This window comes from Bison bison, unplaced genomic scaffold (genome assembly GCF_000754665.1).
Source record: "Bison bison bison isolate TAMUID 2011002044 unplaced genomic scaffold, Bison_UMD1.0 scf7180017864531, whole genome shotgun sequence".
Lineage (NCBI taxonomy): Eukaryota > Metazoa > Chordata > Mammalia > Artiodactyla > Bovidae > Bison > Bison bison.
This window is the reverse complement of record NW_011495081.1, coordinates 6,018,588-6,036,465: the sequence shown is the minus strand read 5'-3', so window position 1 is coordinate 6,036,465 and position 17,878 is coordinate 6,018,588. Positions and strand designations below refer to the sequence as shown.

The 17,878-nt window shown below is 38.0% G+C and overlaps 1 protein-coding gene across 1 annotated transcript in view; it reads right to left on the bottom strand.

Moving 5' to 3' along the window:
• The window catches only part of ELP4 (elongator acetyltransferase complex subunit 4), a 258,523-nt gene that overhangs the window by 189,043 nt on the left and 51,602 nt on the right, over positions 1 to 17,878 (bottom strand). Inside the window, exon 4 of the mRNA XM_010831809.1 lies at positions 4,356 to 4,484. Coding sequence (XP_010830111.1) covers positions 4,356 to 4,484 — 129 coding nt within the window. The remainder of the gene's footprint in view (positions 1 to 4,355; positions 4,485 to 17,878) is intronic.

Below are 17,878 nucleotides of genomic sequence, written 5' to 3'. Positions count from 1 at the left end.
GTGCATATAAATTAAATAAGCAAGGTGACAATATACAGCCTTGACGTACTCCTTTCCCAATTTGGAATCAGTCTGTTGTTCCATGTCCAGTTCTAACTGTTGCTTCTTTACCTGCATACAGATTTCCCAGGAGGCAGGTCAGGTGATCTGGTATTCCCATCTCTTTCAGAATTTTCCACAGTTTATTGTGATCCACATAGTCAAAGGCTTTGGCGTAGTCAATAAAGCAGAAGTAGATGTTTTTCTGGAATTCTCTTGATTTTTCAATGATCCAATGGATGTTGGCAATTTGATCTCTGGTTTCTTTGCCTTTTCTAAAACCAGCTTGAACATCTGGAAGTTCACAGTTCATGTACTGATGAAGCCTGGCTTGGAGAATTTTGAGCATTACTTGGCTAGAGTGTGAGATGAGTGCAATTGTGCGGTAGTGTGAACATTCTTTGGCATTGCCCTTCTTCGGGATTGGAATGAAAACTGTTCTGTGGCGACTGCTGAGGTTTCCAAATTTGCTGGCATATTGAGTGTAGCACTTTCACAACATCATCTTTTAGGATTTGAAATAGCTCAACTGGAATTTCATCAAATCCACTAGCTTTGTTCATAGAGATGATTCCTAAGGCCTACTTGACTTCACATTCCAGGATGTCTGGCTCTAGGTGAGTGATCACACCATCGTGGTTATCTTGGTCATGAAGATCTTTTTTGTATAGTTCTTCTGTGTATTCTTGCCACCTCTTCTTAATATCTTCTGCTTCTGTTAGGTCCATACCATTTCTGCCTTCTTTTTCTTTGGGATGGTTTTGATCACCTCCACCTGTATAGTGTTATGGACCTCTGTTAAGAGTTCTTCAGGCACATTGTTAAGTAGATCTAGTCCCTTGAATCTACTTGTTACCTCTACTGTGAATTCATATGGGATATGATTTAAGTCATACCTGGCTGGCCTAGTCTTTTTTCCCAGTTTTCTTTAGTTAAGCTGAATTTTGCTGATGATCTGAGCCACAGTCAGTTCCAGGTCTTGTTTTTGCTGACTGTATACAGTTTCTCCATCTTTGGCTACAAAAAATTTAATCAATTTGATTTTGGTATTGACCATTTGGTGATGTACATGTGTAAAGTTCTCTCTCGTCTTGTTGAAAAAGGGTATTTGCCATGACTAGTGCATTTTCTTGGCAGAAATCAGTTGGTCTTTGCCCTGCTTCATTTTTTTCTCCAAGGCTGAACTTGCCCATTACTCCAGGACTCCAGGTATATCTTGACTTCCTACTTTTGCATTCCTATCCCCAAAGATGAATAGAACACTGTTTTTAGGTGTTAGTTCTAGGAGGTCTTTTAGGTCTTCATAGAACTGGTCAACTTCAGCTTCTTCAGCACCGGTGGTAGGGGCATAGACCTGGATTACTGTGATGTTGAATGGCTTGCCTTCGGAATGAACTAAGATCATTCTGTCATTTTTGAGGTTGCACCCAAGTACTGTATTTCAGACTCTTTTGTTGATTATGAGGGCTACTCTGTCTTCTATGGGATTCTTGCCCACAGTAGTATATATAATGGTCATCTGAATTAAATTTGTCAATTCCTGTCCATTTTAGTTCGCTGATTCCTAGGATGTCGATGTTTATTCTTACCATCTCCTGCTTGACCACATCCAATTTTCCTTGATTCATGGACCTAACATTCCAGGTTCCCATACAATACTGTTCCTTGCAGCATCAGATTTTACTTTTGTCGCCAGACACATCCACAACTGAGCATCGTATCTGCTTTGGCTCAGCCACTTCATTCATTCTGGGGCTTTTCGTAATTCTCCTCTGTTCTTCCCCAGTAGCATATTGGACACCTTAAGACCTAGGGGACTCATCTTTTGGTGTAATATATTTTTGCCATTTTATACAGTTCATGAGGTTCTCACGACAAGTATACTAGGATAGTTTGCCATTCCTTACTCTAGTAGAACGTTTTGTCAGAACTCTCTGCTATAACCTGTCCATCTGGGGTGGCCCTGCACTGCATGGCTCATAGCTTCATTGAGTTACACAAGGCTTTACGAACAGTGGAAGAACAAAGAGACATGAAAAGCAAGGGAGAGAGGGAAAGGTACATCCAATTAAACACAGAGTTTCAAAGAATAACTTGGAGAAAAAAGAATGCCTTCTTTAATGAACAGTACTTAATAATAGAATAAAACAACTAAAGGGAAAGACTAGAGATCTCTTCAGGAAAATTGGAAACATCAATGAAGCATTCTGACCAAAGATGGGCACAATAAAGGAAAAAGTTGTAAAGATCTAGTAGATGCTGAAGAGACCAAGAAGAGATGGGAAGAATACAGAGAAGAACTGTATATAAAAGATCTTAATGAACTGGATTACTACGATTGTATGGTTGGTCACCCAGAGCCAGACATTTTGGAGTGGGAAGTCAAGTGGGCCTCAAGAGCACTGTTGCTAATAAATCTAGTGGATGCAATGAAATTCCAGCAGAACTATCCAAATCCTTAAAGGAGGATACCATCAAAGTTTTGTATTCATTATGTCATCAAATCTGGAAGACCCAGCAGTGGCCACAGGACTGAAAAGGTCAATCCTCAGCCCAACTCCCAAGAATAGTAGTACCAAAGAATGTGATAACCACTGGACAACTACACTCATCTCCCATTCTAGTAAGGTCATGTTTAAAATCTTGCATGCTAGGCTTCAGTATTATGTGAACCAAGAACTTCCAGATGTCCAAGGTGGTTACAGAAAAGAAAAAGGAACTAGAGATCAAATTGCCAACATTCCCTGGATTATACAGAAAACAAGGGAATTTCAGAAAAACATCTATCTCTGTTTCATCAACTGTGCTAAAGCCTTTGACTGTGTGGATCATGATAAACTGTGGAAAGTTCTTAGAGAGATGGGAATACCAGACCATCTTACCTGTCTTCTGAGAAACGTGTATGCGGGTCAAGAAGCAACAGTTAGAAATGTGTATGGGAAAACTGATTGGTTCAAGGTTGAGAAAGGAGTACAACAGGGCTGTCTGCTGTCACCCTGTTTGTTTAACCTATATGCTGAGCATATCATGAGAAATGCCAGGATTGCTGAGTTAAAAGCCAGAATCAAGAGAGGCAGGAGAAACATCAACAATCTCAGATATGCGGATGACACCACTCTAATGGCAGAAAGCGAAAAGATACTAAAGAGCCTCTTGATGAGGGTGAAGGAGGACAGGGAAAGAGCTGGCTTAAGACGAAATATTAAAAAAACTAAGAACTCAGATGGTGGCATCCAGCTCCATTATTGCATGACAAACAGAAGGGGAAAATGTGGAAATAGTGACAGATATCCTCTTCTCAGTCTCCAAAATCACTGCGGACGGTGACTGCAGCCATCAAATCAGAAGACGATTACTTTCTTGGCAGGAAAGCAATGACAAACCTAGACAATGTATGGAAAAGCAGAGACATTTCTCTGCTGACAAAGGTCCGTATAGTTAAGGCTAAGGTCTTCCCAGTGGTCACATGGGGTTGTGAGAGCTGGACTATAAAGAAGGCAGAACACAAAGAGTTGATGCCTTCAAACTGCGGTGCTGGAGAAGACTTCTAGGGAGAAGACTTTCCCTAGACAGCAAGGAGATCAAACCAGTCAATCTTAAGGGAGATCAACCCTAAATATTCACTGGAAGGACTGATGCTGGAGCTGAAGCTCCAGTATTTTGATCATCTGATGCGAACACATGACTCATTGGAAAAGTCCCCGAGGCTGGGAAAGATTGAGGGCAGAAGGAGAAGAGATCGTCAGAGGATGAGATGGTTGGATGGCATCATTGATGCAATGAACATGAACTTGGGCAAACTCCGGGAGATGGTGACGGACAGGGAGGCCTGGTGTGCTGCAGTCCATGTGGTTGCAAGGAGTCAGACATGACTGGGTAACTGAACAATAATTATTACAGATATAATGTACATAATGATGACTGTAGCTAAAACTGTTGAATAATATATAGGAAAGCTAAGAGAGTCAATCCTAGCATTCTCATTACAAGGAGAAATATTTTTTCCTTTTTCTTTTCATTTTATCCATATGGGATGATGGATGTTAACTGAACCTACTATAGCAATCATTTCACAACTTATGTAAGTCAAACCATCATGCTGTAAACATTAACGTTATAAAGTAACATATGTCAATTATTTCACAATAAAATTTGGAAAAAAAAGTCATCTAGATAAGATACTCTACAAATAAGTAATTATTTAAATAAACAAATAAACATTGTATTGCATTTAAAGAGTAACAAGTATATCACAAGAGAGTCTATAAAATGAAAACAAATATATTTGCCAGTTTTGGAGAGAGTTATTGACTTGCCTCCATCTTGGGTAATAACTGGTAACGCCAAGCTATTTTCATCTTAATGTCAGGTTCCATTTTATGACTGCATACATCTTCATCACATTCTTTTTTATAGCTATCATCAATTAATGGTGCAGGAAGTTTCTAAGAAAACAGAATGACACATTATTAAGCATCTGTGGTTAAAAAAAAAGTGAAAATTTTCTTAAATCATAATATTACTACTTTCCAATGTATTAAAAATTGACACTTTAAAATTGACTCAAGCATGATATCATGACAATATCGATATTTCTACAGTAGAGAAAGAATTACACAGTATTAAATGTGAAATTTAACTTTTTACTAATGAACTAGAATTTGAAAAAAAAATTCAAATTTTTATACTAGCAAAAATCAAATGCTGTTGCTAGACACTACGATCATCAAGAAAATCTTATACTCTTAAAGTTTAGAATTAGCACTTTTATGTTGTATGTAATTATTGTTAGGTTTGCCACAAGGTACAAATACAGCATGTGTGTAATCTGTCTACTGGTTTGTAATTCTAGAATTTAAAAAACCCATTCACCAAAATAATGGATGAAGTAACAACTAACAATAAAGACATTTATTTTGCCCATATCAAACATTAGTTTTGCACCTGCAAGCCTATGACTCTAACTTTAACAATGAAAATAGAATTTAAAATCTCTGATTAAATGAAGAGACAAAGAATTCCCATTTTCCTTACTTAGAAGCTGACCTACAAAATGACCTACTGAGCGGCTACAAGAAAACATACGAAAACATTGTTTTGTGAAGAGTACACACGCTTTTTGGAGAAGGAAAACACAAGCAGTAATTTTGTTTTTTATCAGCTATAATCATAAAGTGAAGCATTTGGATTAGTAAACATAATCTTGTATGTCTTCATAAATTAGTGTAAGCTGCAATTTATACCTTTCAGGATTAAATTTACTTATACTTGTGACTCTGAGTGAACTCCGGGAGTTGGTGATGGACAGGGAGACCTGGAGTGCTGTGATTCATGGGGTCGCAAAGAGTCGGACACGACTGAGCGACTGATCTGATCTGATGCTTAAAATTGTGTCAACTAAAAATTATAGTAACCATCAGATATTTTAGAGTAATCTCCTAAAAGATTTTACAGTGGATTCACTCTATAATATATGCTAGTATTAGACACTGCTGCTGCTGCTGCTAAGTCGCTTCAGTCGTGTCCGACTCTGTGCGACCCCATAGATGGCAGCCCACCAGGCTCCCTCATCCCTGGGATTCTCCAGGCAAGAACACTGGAGTGGGTTGCCATTTCCTTCTCCACTAGTTGTATGATTAAAACTCTGAATACATCATACCTAGCAAAGCATTCATTTCTTACAAAACACAAAGTTACATTTTTTCCAATGGAAACAAATATATGTGTATAGTTCAACATAGCATAGAGGTTATAAGTTTGAATTTAGCAACCAGATTGTTCAGATTCAAATCCTGACTTTGCAGTAGAGCTGTATCTGTGGTTACCCTGACCACCTGTAGTACCTCTACATGTCTCCATTCAAAACTGGAAAAATGCAGATAGTAGTATTTACTTCATTGGTTTGTTGTAAGTAATAAATGAGCTAAAAATATAAATGCAAAGAATGGTACCTGCCACATGTCAAGCATTCAATAAATGTTTGATTATGAGAACTGAGTCAAATCACTGTCCTAACTTTAACTCAAAGCCACACATTTTGTATTGTCAATATTAGGTAGCATTTAGTATAAATATTCGGAGAAGGCAATGGCATCCCGGAGAAGGCAATGATACCCCACTCCAGTACTCTTGCCTGGAGAATCCCATGGACAGAGGAGCCTGGTAGGCTGCAGTCCACGGGGTCGCTAGGAGTCGGACACGACTGAGCGACTTCACTTTCACTTTTCACTTTCATGCACTGGAGAAGGAAATGGCAACCCACTCCAGTGTTCTTGCCTGGAGAATCCCAGGGATGAGGGAGCCTGGTGGGCTGCCGTCTATGGGGTCACACAGAGTCGGACACGACTGAAGCGACTTAGCAGCAGCAGCAGCAGTATAAATATTTGTATTTTTTTCAATCTAAGGAACGTTTGTAATAACAGTTATGACAAAGGTCATAACTCAACAACAAAAACATTAAAAAATTTTTTTCAAAAGAGACAGTGTGTATTTTTAAAATGTATACCACACTGTCTCTCGTTAGTTAAAATATATCAATCTGGAATAGAAATGTTCTAATATTAAGGTGTATAGTATTAAAGAACTAGACCTAAAATATTAGAGATCTCTTATTAATACGGCTAAGACATGTAAACAAGATGAGAGTATAAAAATAGGTGACCATTTCCTTATATATCTTATTAAATAGGCATCTACTCCTATGGTGGACATTTCACCATTTCAAAAACTTTTATAAGAGGAAAATTACAATGATTCTAATTTCAGTATTGATAAAATAGATGCTCATTTTCTAAAGAGGAAAATGTTCAAAATAGGTATAGAAAATACACTCTAACTAGTAACATTCATCTAAAGGTTATGTTTTAATATATAAATAATAAATATACATATATTAATATGTGCATATATTAAGTACTTTCAATTGAAATAAAATTCACATAAAACAAAATTTATTATTTTAAGTATTTTAAAGTGCAGTTGAGTGAATTTTAGAATATTATGAGTTGTGCAACCATTACCACTATTTACTTTCAGAACATTTTCAATCCTCCCAAAAGAAACAGTACACTCATTCAGCAGTCACTACCCATTCCCCCCTCCTCCTAGTCCTCCAAATCGTTAATCTATTTTCTGTCCTATGGATTAGTCTAGTCCAGACAGTTAATTTAAATAGAATTATATAACACATGACCTTTTGGATCTGGTTTATTTCACTTAGTGTGGTGGTTTCAAGGTTCATCCATTTGGCTGTATGTATTTCATTTTATTACTGAATAATATTCCACTGATTGGATATATGTCACATTTGTTTATCTATTCATCAGTTGGTAGACATCTGGATTGTTTCTACTTTTTGGCTGTTATGACAAAGCAGCTATGAATATTCATGCCTGAGTTTTAATGTGAACATATATATCCACTTCTCTAGGATGTATACCTAGGAGAGGGTCATAGAGTAAATCTGTTAAACTTTTTCAGGAACTACAAAAATGTTTTCCATAATGGCTGTACCATTTTATATTCTTACCAACAATGTTTGAGGGTTCCAATATTTCTACATCCTAACATTTTTTCTTTCTTTATTGAAAAAATAGCTATCTTAGTAGGTGTTACATAGTATCTCATTGAAGTTTCGATTTACATCTGATGACTAATGATGTTGAGTTTCTTTTCATGTGTTAGTTTTGGACACTTGTATATCTTCTTTAGAAATATGTCTATATATACTTTGCCCACTGTTTAACTGGGCTCTTTACCTTGTTGAGTTATGACAATTCTTTATTTATTCTAGGTATTAGACCCTTATCGTATATATGATATGTTCTCACATTCTGTGGTTTTGTCTTTTCACTTTCTCACCAGTGTGTTTTGATGCAAAAATATTTTTTAATTTTGATGAAGTCCAGTTTATTGTTTTTTTCTTTTGTTGCTTGTACTTTTGATGTTGTATTTAAGAAACTATTGCCTAACCCAAAGTCATAAAGATTTCCTCCTTTCGTTTTTTCTAAAGTTTTAGATTCAGGATCCGTGGACAAGATGGCGGAGTAGAAGGACGTGCACTCATCTTCTCCTGCAAAAACACCAAGATTGCAACTAGCGGCTGAACAACCATCGACAGGAGAACGTTGAATCACACCAAAAAAAAGATACCCTGCATCTAAGAGCAAAGGAGAAGCCCCACAAGATGGTAGGGGGGGCAAAATCGCTTTTAGAATCAAACCTCAGAACTGCCAGCAATGCTTGGAGGACACAAACAAAACCTTGTGCACACCACGACTGAGGGAAAGCAGCAGTGATCCCCACAAGGGATTAAGTCAGACCTGCCAATGAGTGTCTCCTGCAGAGGCATGGGTCAGCAGTGACCTGACTCAGGGGCAGGAGCTCTGGCTGCAGCAGACCTGGGAGGTGGGGCATGCGGCATGAGTCCGCCTGGAGGAGGTCGCCATTAGCGCCACTATAGAACCGCAAATACATCACCCACAAACTGGAGAACAACTATACCAAAGAAGTTCTCACAATGCTGCCAAAGTTCTAGGGCCCACAACAGATTTTCTGACTTGGGGATTCAGCAAAAGGGCTGAGAACCCCAGGAAAACAGACTCTTGGAGAGCACAACAAAACCTTGTGTGCACCAGGACCTAGGAGAAAGGAGCTGCTGCTGCTGCTAAGTCACTTCGTCATGTTTGACTCTGTGCGACCCCATAGACGGCAGCCCACCAGGCTCCCCTGTCCCTGGGATTCTCCAGGCAAGAACACTGGAGTGGGTTGCCATTTCCTTCTCCAATGCATGAAAGTGAAATTACTATATAACACAGGGAGCTCAGCCTGGTGCTCTGCGATGCTAGAGGTGTGGGATGGGGGAAGGGGAGAGAGCCTCAAGAAGGTGGTATATGTGTATGATTATGGCTAATGCTCGTTGTTGTACACTGAAGCCAATACAACATTGTAAAGCAATTTTCCTCCAATTTAAAAATAAATTAAAAAAAGATAAAAAAAAAAAAAGAAAAGTGAAAGGGAAGTGGCTCAGTCGTGTCCGACTCCTAGCGACCCCATGGACTGCAGCCTACCAGGCTCCTCTGTCCATGGGATTTTCCAGGCAAGAGTACTGAATGGGGTGCTATCGCCTTCTCTGGGAGAAAGGAGCAGTGATGCCATAAGAGTTTGGCCTTAGGCCAAACTATAGGGAGGGAACACAGCCCCACCCATCAGCAGAAAATTGGATTAAAGATTTACTGAATATAGCTCCACCCACCAGAGCAAGACCCAGTTTTACCCACAGCCTGTCCTTCCCAAGGAAGGACATAAGCTTCTTGTTCTCATCCATCAGCGAGCAGACAGAATGAAAACCACAACCACAGAAAACCAACCAGACTGATTACACAATCACAGCCTTGTCTAACTCAATGAAACTATGAGCTATGCCATGTGGGGACACCCAAGATGGAGGGGTCATGGTGGAGAGTTCTGACAAAACAAGGTTTAATGGAGAAGGGAATGGCAAACCACTTCATTATTCTTGCCTTGAGAACCCCATGAACAGTATGAAAAAGCAAAAAGATATGACACTGAAAAATGAACTCCCCAGGTCAGTAGGTGCTCAATATGCTACTGGAGAAGAGTAGAGAAATAACTACAGAAAGAATGAAGAGACAGAACCAAAGTGAAAACAACCCACAGTTGTGGACATGACTGGTGATGCAAGTAAAACGTGATGCTGTAAAGAACAATACTGCATAGGAACCTAGATTGTTAGGTCTATGAATCAAGGTAAATTGGAAGTGTTCAAACTTCCAATGGAAGTTTGGCAAGAGTGGAGATGGCAAGAGTGAACATCAACATTTTAGGAATCAGTGAACTAAAGTGGACTGGAATGGGTGAATTTAATTCAGATGACCATTACATCTACTACGGTGGGCAAGAATCCCTTAGAAGAAATGGAGTAGCCCTAACAGTCAACAAAAGAGTCTAAAATGCAGTACTTGGGTACAGTCTCAAAAATGACAAAATGATCTTCGTTTGTTTCCAAGGCAAATTATTCAATATCACAGTAATCCAAGTCTAAGTCCCAACCATTAATGCTGAAGAAGCTGCAGTTGAACGGTTCCATGAGGGCCTATAAGACCTTCTAGAACTAACACCAAAAATAGATATCCTTTTCATCCCAGAGGACGGGAATCCAAATGTAGGAAGTCAAGAGATATCTTGAGTAACAGGCAAGTTTGGCCTTGGAGTATAAAATGAGGTAGGTCAAAGGCTAACAGAGTTTTGCCAAGAAATGCACTGGTCATAGCAAACACCCTCTTCCAAAAATACAACAAGACAACTCTACACATGGACATCACCAGATGGTCAATACTAAAATCAGATTGATTATATTATTTGGAGCTGAAGATGAAGCTCTATATAGTCAGCAAAAACAAGACCAGGCGCTGACTGTGGCTCAGATCATGAAGCCAATTTGGCTCCTTATCGCCAAATTCAGACTTAAATTGAAGAAAGTGGGGAAAACCACTAGACCATTCAGGTATGACCTAAATCAAATCCCTTACGATTATACAGTGGAAGTTATATATAAATTCAAGGGATTAGATCTGATAGAGTGCCTGAAGAACTATGGACAGAGGTTCATAACATTGTACAGGAGGCAGTGATCAAAACCATTCCCAAGAAAAGTAAAAGCTAAAGGTAAAATGGTTGTCTGAGGAGGCCTTACAAATAGCTGAGAAAAGGAGAGAAGCGAAAGGCAAAGGAGAAAATGAAAGATATATCCATCTGAATGCAGAGTTCCAAAGGATAACAAGGAGAGATATGAAAGCCTTCCTCAGTGATGAATGCAAAGAAATAGAGGAAAACAATAGGATGGGAAAGACTGGAGATCTCTTCAAAAAAATCAGAGATTCCAAGGGATCGTTTCACACAGAGACAGGCAAAATAAAGGACAGAAACTGTATGGACCTAAAAGAAGAAGATACTGAGGTGGGAAGAATACACAGAAGAACTATACAAAAAAGATCTTCATAACCCAGATAACCACGATGGTGTGATCACTCACCTAGAGCCAGACATCCTGGAGTTCAAAGTCAAGTTGGCCTTAGGAAGCATCAGTATGAACAAAGCTCAGTTCAGTTCACTTAAGTCACTCAGTCGTGTCCGACTCTTTGCAACCCCATGGACTGCAGCACGCCAGGCTTCCCTGTCCATCACCAACTCCCAGAGCTTACTCAAACTCATGTCCATCGAGTCAGTGATGCCATATAATTCCAGGTGAGCTATTTCAAATCCTAAAAGATGATGCTGGAAAAGTGCTGCATTGTATATGCCAGCAAATTTGGAAAACACAGCAGTGGCTACAGGACTGGAAAAGGTCAGTTTTCATTCCAATCCCAAAGAAAGGCAAACTACCATGTCAAAGAATGTTCAAACTACCACACAATTGCACTCATCTCACATGCTAGCAAAGTAATGCTCAGAGAAAGCAAAGCTAGAGAATTCCAGAAAAAACATCTACTTCTGCTTCATTTACTACGCCAAAGCCTTTGACTATATGGATCACAACAAACTGTGGAAAATTCTTCAAGAGATGAGAATACCAGACCACCTTACCTGCCTGCTATGAAACCTGTATGCAGGTCAAGAAGCAACAGTTAGAACCAGACATGAAACAATAGACTGGTTCAAAATTGGGAAAGGAGTACATCAAGGTTGTATATTGTTACCCTGCTTATTTAACTTATATGCAGAGTACATCATGCAAAATGCCAGGCTAGATGAAGCACAAGCTGGAATCAATATTGCTGGGAGAAATATCAATAATTTCAGATATGGAGATGATACCACCCTTATGGCAGAAAGTGAAGAGGAACTGAAGACCCTCTTGATGAAAGTGAAGAGGAGAGTGAAAAAGCTGGCTTAAAACTCAACATTCAATAAATGAAGATCATGGCAACTGGTCCCATCACCTCATGGCAAATGGGGAAACAATGGAAACAGTGAGAGGCTTTACTTTCCTGGGCTCCAAAATCACTGCAGATGGTCACTGCAACCATGAAATTAAAAGTTGCTTGCTCCTTGGAAGAAAAGACATGACTAACCTAGACAGCATATTAAAAAGCAGAGACATTACTTTGCCAACAAAGGTCCATCTATCAAAGCTATAGTTTTTCCAGTAGTCATGTATGGATGTGAGAGTTGGACTATAAAGAAAGCTGAGTGCCAAAGAATTGATACTTGTGAACTGTGGTATTGGAGAACTCTTGAAAGTCCATTGGACAGCAAGGAGATCAAACCAGTAAATCCTTAAGGAAATCAGTCCTGAGTATTCACTGGAAGGCGTGATGCTGAAGCTCCAGTACTTTGGCCACCTGACTTGAAGAACAGACTTATCGGAAAAGACCCTGATGCTGGGAAAAATTGAAGGCAGGAGAAGGGGACAACAGAGGATGAGATGGTTGGATGGCATCACCAACTCAATGGATATGAGTTTGAGCAAGCTCCATGAGTTGTTCATGGACATGGAAGCCTGATGAGCTGCAATCCATGGGGTCACAAAGAGTCGGACATGACTTAGTGACTGAACTGACTGACTGACCAGCTGAAAGGGTGTGAAATTACCACCCCAGTGCATCTAGGAGCCAGAGGATTGAACTTGAGAGGCGTATTCTTGGGCCTGAAAATCTTTTGAAATTGCTTTGTTAAATTTAGACCTGCTTGGGATACATCAGCCATTCCTTCTTTCTGATTTCTCTCTTGGATTTGAAATGTTTTTCCTATGCCTGTCCCACCACTGTACTATGGAGCCACCTAACTTGCCTGGTTTCACATGTTCAGTCAGCACTGGTTATGGGGTTGGACTAAATGTTTTTTGCATGAGAGAAGGACATGTATTCCTGGTGGGGGGTGGGGGGGGGGCGGGCGGAGGGGAGGGCTGGGAAACACAAACATTCAGTCTATAACTGTCTGGCACACAGTAAGCATTCAGTAAATGTTTGAGGGTGTAATAAATGATGGCTAACAAATCTGTTTCCAATCATTCTGCAATTTCTGAACTTAGATTTTTAATGGCCTTCTGGATATTCTACCTGAATGTTCAACTATATGTCAAACTCAAAGTATATAAGAAGTCAGGTTATTGTTTTTCATTCTTCTTTCCTCCCTTTCTGTCAGCTCTTCCTCCTCCTTGCTTTCTCTACAATTTCCTTAGTTAATTCCCTCTCCTGGCTCAGAGCAGCATGTAGCAATAGGGCTCTCAGTTGACTCTTAAGTATCTCAGAAAGAAGATATGATTGTAGCTTGTATCTTCTTTCATACTGTTCTCTTACAAAGTGGACAACGTGTGCTAACACAGTAAGTCCTGAGCTTCTCTACCTCTGAGTCTTTATTATTGGTGTTTCCTTTGCTTAATGTTGTTGTTTAGGGGTTTTCTTAATCTAGTAATCTGTATATTTGGATATCCAATAAAAACTCATTTGATAGAAAAGAAGAGCATAATTTATAATAGCAGGGAGTATAAGTTAACTCATTAAAATCAAACAATTTCATTAAATTAACAGTAAAATTAAGGGAATTAGTTCAAAACAATATAGAAAGGAAATGCCATGAGTAGGCTGCAAATCCATGAACTTGAAGACAGTAAGGGAAATTATCAACAACAAAGGACAGAGGGAAGAAAGTAAGAAGAAGAAGAAGAAGAATTCTGGCAAGCTTTTTCATATGAACTGCTGAGCTGAATCTAAAATTTAATCAGAAGTGCCAAAGACCTATAGTAGCCAAAACAACTTTAAAAAGAAGAAAGTTAGGACTTAAAATACCTAATTTCAAGACATAAAAACAGAAAGATGAAGTCCATTTAAGATAGACGTATGATTCAATGGAACAGAAAAGAAAGTTAGGGAAGAGACTCAGATATTTTTTTAAACTGATTTTCTACACAGATGCCAAGGCAATTTAATAGAGACAGGATAACAACAAATTCTTAGAAAACAACAGAGGAGAAAATAGTGGTTTTAGGTATTCCAGGAATCAGCAAACTGGTTGGGCCAAATCCAACCAGCCACCTGTTTTTGTAAACAAAGTTTTATTATAACATAGTCATCCTCCTTTGTTTACGAACTGTCTGCCTTAGTGATACAATAGCAGAACTGAGTAGTTGTAACAGAGACCATATGGTCTGCAAAGCTAGAAACATTTACTAACTTGTCCTTTAAAGAAAAGTTTGCTGACCTCTGAGTGATTCAAATTTTTCTTAAATAGGACAAAAACATAGCATGAAATATACTGAACTTTAAAAATGTTTTTCAAATGATACTGTTAAGCAAACAAAGAAGCAAGCTATAGATTGGGAGTAGATATTTGCTAAACACTTTGGCTCAGACGGTAAAGCGTCTGCCTGCAATGCAGGAGACCCGGGTTCGATTCCTGGGTCAGGAAGATCGCCTGGAGAAGGAAATGGCAATCCACTCCAGCACTCTTGCCTGGAAAATCCCATGGACGGAGGAGCCTGATAGGCTACAATCCATGGGGTCACAAAGAATCGGACACAATTGAGTGACTTCACTTCACTTATCTGATAAAGAATTTATACCCAGAATATAAAAGAACACACAACTCAATGACAAAAATGCAAATAGTCCAATAACAGGTGGACAAAAGAGTTGAACAGACACTCTACCAAAAGATATAAGGATGGCAAACACAAGAAGACACTCGATATCATTAATGATTGTTATTGCTGTTCAGTCGCTCAGTCGTGTCCGACTCTGTGACCCCGTGGACTGCAGCACGCCAGGTTTGCCTGTCCTTCACTATCTCCCAGAGCTTGCTCAAACTCGTGTCCATTGAGTCGATGATACCATCCAATCATCTCATCCTCTGCCCTCAACCTTTAGTGATTAGGAACATGCAAATTAAAACCACAACAAGTTATCACTATATGTGCACTGGAATTGTTAACATAAAATTAAAAAAATGGTCACACCAACTGTTAAAAAGAAAGCAGGCGGCTGGAATTCTTACACACCACTGATAAATCTAAACTGCACAGCTACTTTAGAGAAGAGTTTGGAAATTCTCTAAAAAGTGAATATTCACTTTCAATATGATCCAGCAATTATCTTCTTAGGTATCTGCCAAAGAGAAATGAAAACATGTCCATACAAAGACATGTACATGGACGGTCACAACTTCATTTAACAGGCAACAGGGAAAACCCAAATGTCCATCAACTGGTAAATGGCTAAAAACGTTAGAGGAACAAACTCTACTGATACATGTAAGAATATGGTTAATCTAAAAATCATTATGTTAAATGAAAGAAGCCAGATACAAAACATATACCGCATGATTCCACACATGTGAAATTCTAGTCAAAGCAAAATATTAAGATGGTAAGCAGACTAGAGGTTACTAGTGGCCAAGAGATAGACTGCATCAGATATTTCAGTAACGCGGGATTTTAAATGACAAGGAAAAAAATGTTTTCAAAATATGAGGAAATCTGATATTAAGACTGGAATTTTCCATCCAGGAAAATTATTTATTAACTCTAAGCACAAAATATGTTTTAAAAAGGCATACAGTGTTTCAAAAGCTTACCTATCACCAAGTTTCCTGAATAACCTGAAGATACAATTCAGCAGTATAAGAAAGAAATGAGGTAGAAAGTGTAAAAATTAAAAACTGGTAACACCTTTTAATGAAGGCATTATTAGACATATTGTTAGACACATTTTTCATTAAACATAAAATTTCAAAAAATATATTTTATTTAATGTACCTTTTAGAATGGCTGTTATAAAAAAGATGAGGGGTAACAAGTTCTGGGAAGGATGTAGAGAAAAGGGAATGGAGAAAAGGGAACGCTTGTGAACTGTTGGTGGAAATGTAAATTGGTGCAGCCACTATGGAAAATGCTATGGAAGTTCCTCAGAAAATTAAATATAGAACTATCATATGATCCAGCAATCCCACTTCTAGGTGTACATCTGAAGGAGATGAAATCATATGTCAAAGAGATACCTGTACCTCCATTTTCACTGCTGCATTTTTTACAATAGTCAAGGCATAGAAACAACCTAAGAATCTATCAACAGATGAATGAAGAAAATATTACATATATATACAACATTACTCAGCCATTAAAAACAATAAAAGGAAATTCTCCCATTTGTGACAATATGGTGGACTTGAGGGCATCCTGCTAAGTGAAATAAGTCAGATGGAGAAAGATAAATGCTATACACACTGATTTAGATGAGGGATCTAAAATATATGACCTTATAAAATAGAGAACAGACTGGTGGTTGTCAGAAGCAGGGGAACGGGCAATGGTGATCAAAAGGTACAAATTTCCAGCTATAAGATAAATAATTCTGTATATGATAGATGTATAGCAGGGTGACTATAGTTAACAACACTGTATAATTGAAAGCTGCTGAGAAAGTAGATCTTACAAGTTCTCATCACAAGAAAAAATTCTAAATGTGAGGTTATGGACATTAACTAAACTTGTTCTGCTATTATTCTACAATACATACATATATCCAATCATTACATTGTACACCTTAAAATAATAAAGCTACATGTCAATTACATCTTAATAAGACTGTTAGGGAAAAAAGAACTGCTGGGAAGAGAATAAAAAGCAGAACAAGAACGCGAAGGACTAAACATGAAGAAATGAAAGGAACTAAAAATATGACATGATACTGAGCAACTGAAGGAATATAAAATATGAAATCCATTTTCCTGTTCCCTTCAAATGAAAAATGAGTGATTTAAAGATATACCTAAAATGATATTTTTGGAAAAAAAGAAATACTCTGGTCTTTTTGCTTTCTATTATTCAGAAATTTCTGTTAAGAGTTTACATACAATATGTTGTTTTATTTGTAAGCCCTAACATTTTTGCAGTGTGCCATCATCGATCTACCCTGCTTGAATCACTGACCCTAACAGAGATGATCACTGTATCTGTAATCTCTACCATTTGTTGCAATGCCTGTATCTAATCAAACAAAAAATTTGATTGATGTTTTGATAAAATGTCTATTTTGAGAGAATGCGAAGAATAAGCTCTTTAATAATCAAATATTATAGCCATCAATCACAGATCAGCATCCACCCTCATTATTTTTGAAAATCCCCAGTCTTGATTTCTAACCCAGTGCACCAACAGAACACAATGTATGGCTGTTATATCTTTGCTTCCTAAGAGAAAGAATATCTCATATTTGGTTCTTTTTCACAATGTGGTACTTACAGTTCCCATGTATTTGGAAATGAGGATCATAAACATCAATAAATAAAAATAAAAAGCAGGCATCATAAGTTCCACACAGAAGACAGAATGGAAAGTATAAAATATCTTTTTTAATCAAATACATTAAGTTAGAAAATTAATATAGAAATTGGCAATACTTTCAGACAAAAAGAACTGTTTACTCTATTTTTAAAAAAAGCTATAAGAAACAAAATTATAACAAACTTGCAATACCAAAGTATACTCTAGCATTTTATATTTTATTTTTTTACCAGAAACATTTATCCTTATCCATAAGATGCTGTAAATATATTTCTTCCCCTTTTCAATTCATGTCATTTTGTGCTTACTGCTTTATTATTTTGTGGTCTTTGTTTTGGCAGATGCACAAGCAAAATCTGATTCCAACAGTTTGACCCTTCTCACTTTTTATGTTCTCTAGGGCATAATAAAACCCAAGATACAATCCCTCAGCAGTTAATGAAGCTTAACCTCCCACCCTCTTAATTACCAATGCATTACACCAACTATGGGCATCATACTCCTCTCTAAGCTATTTTACAATTCAGCAGAAGTACTACT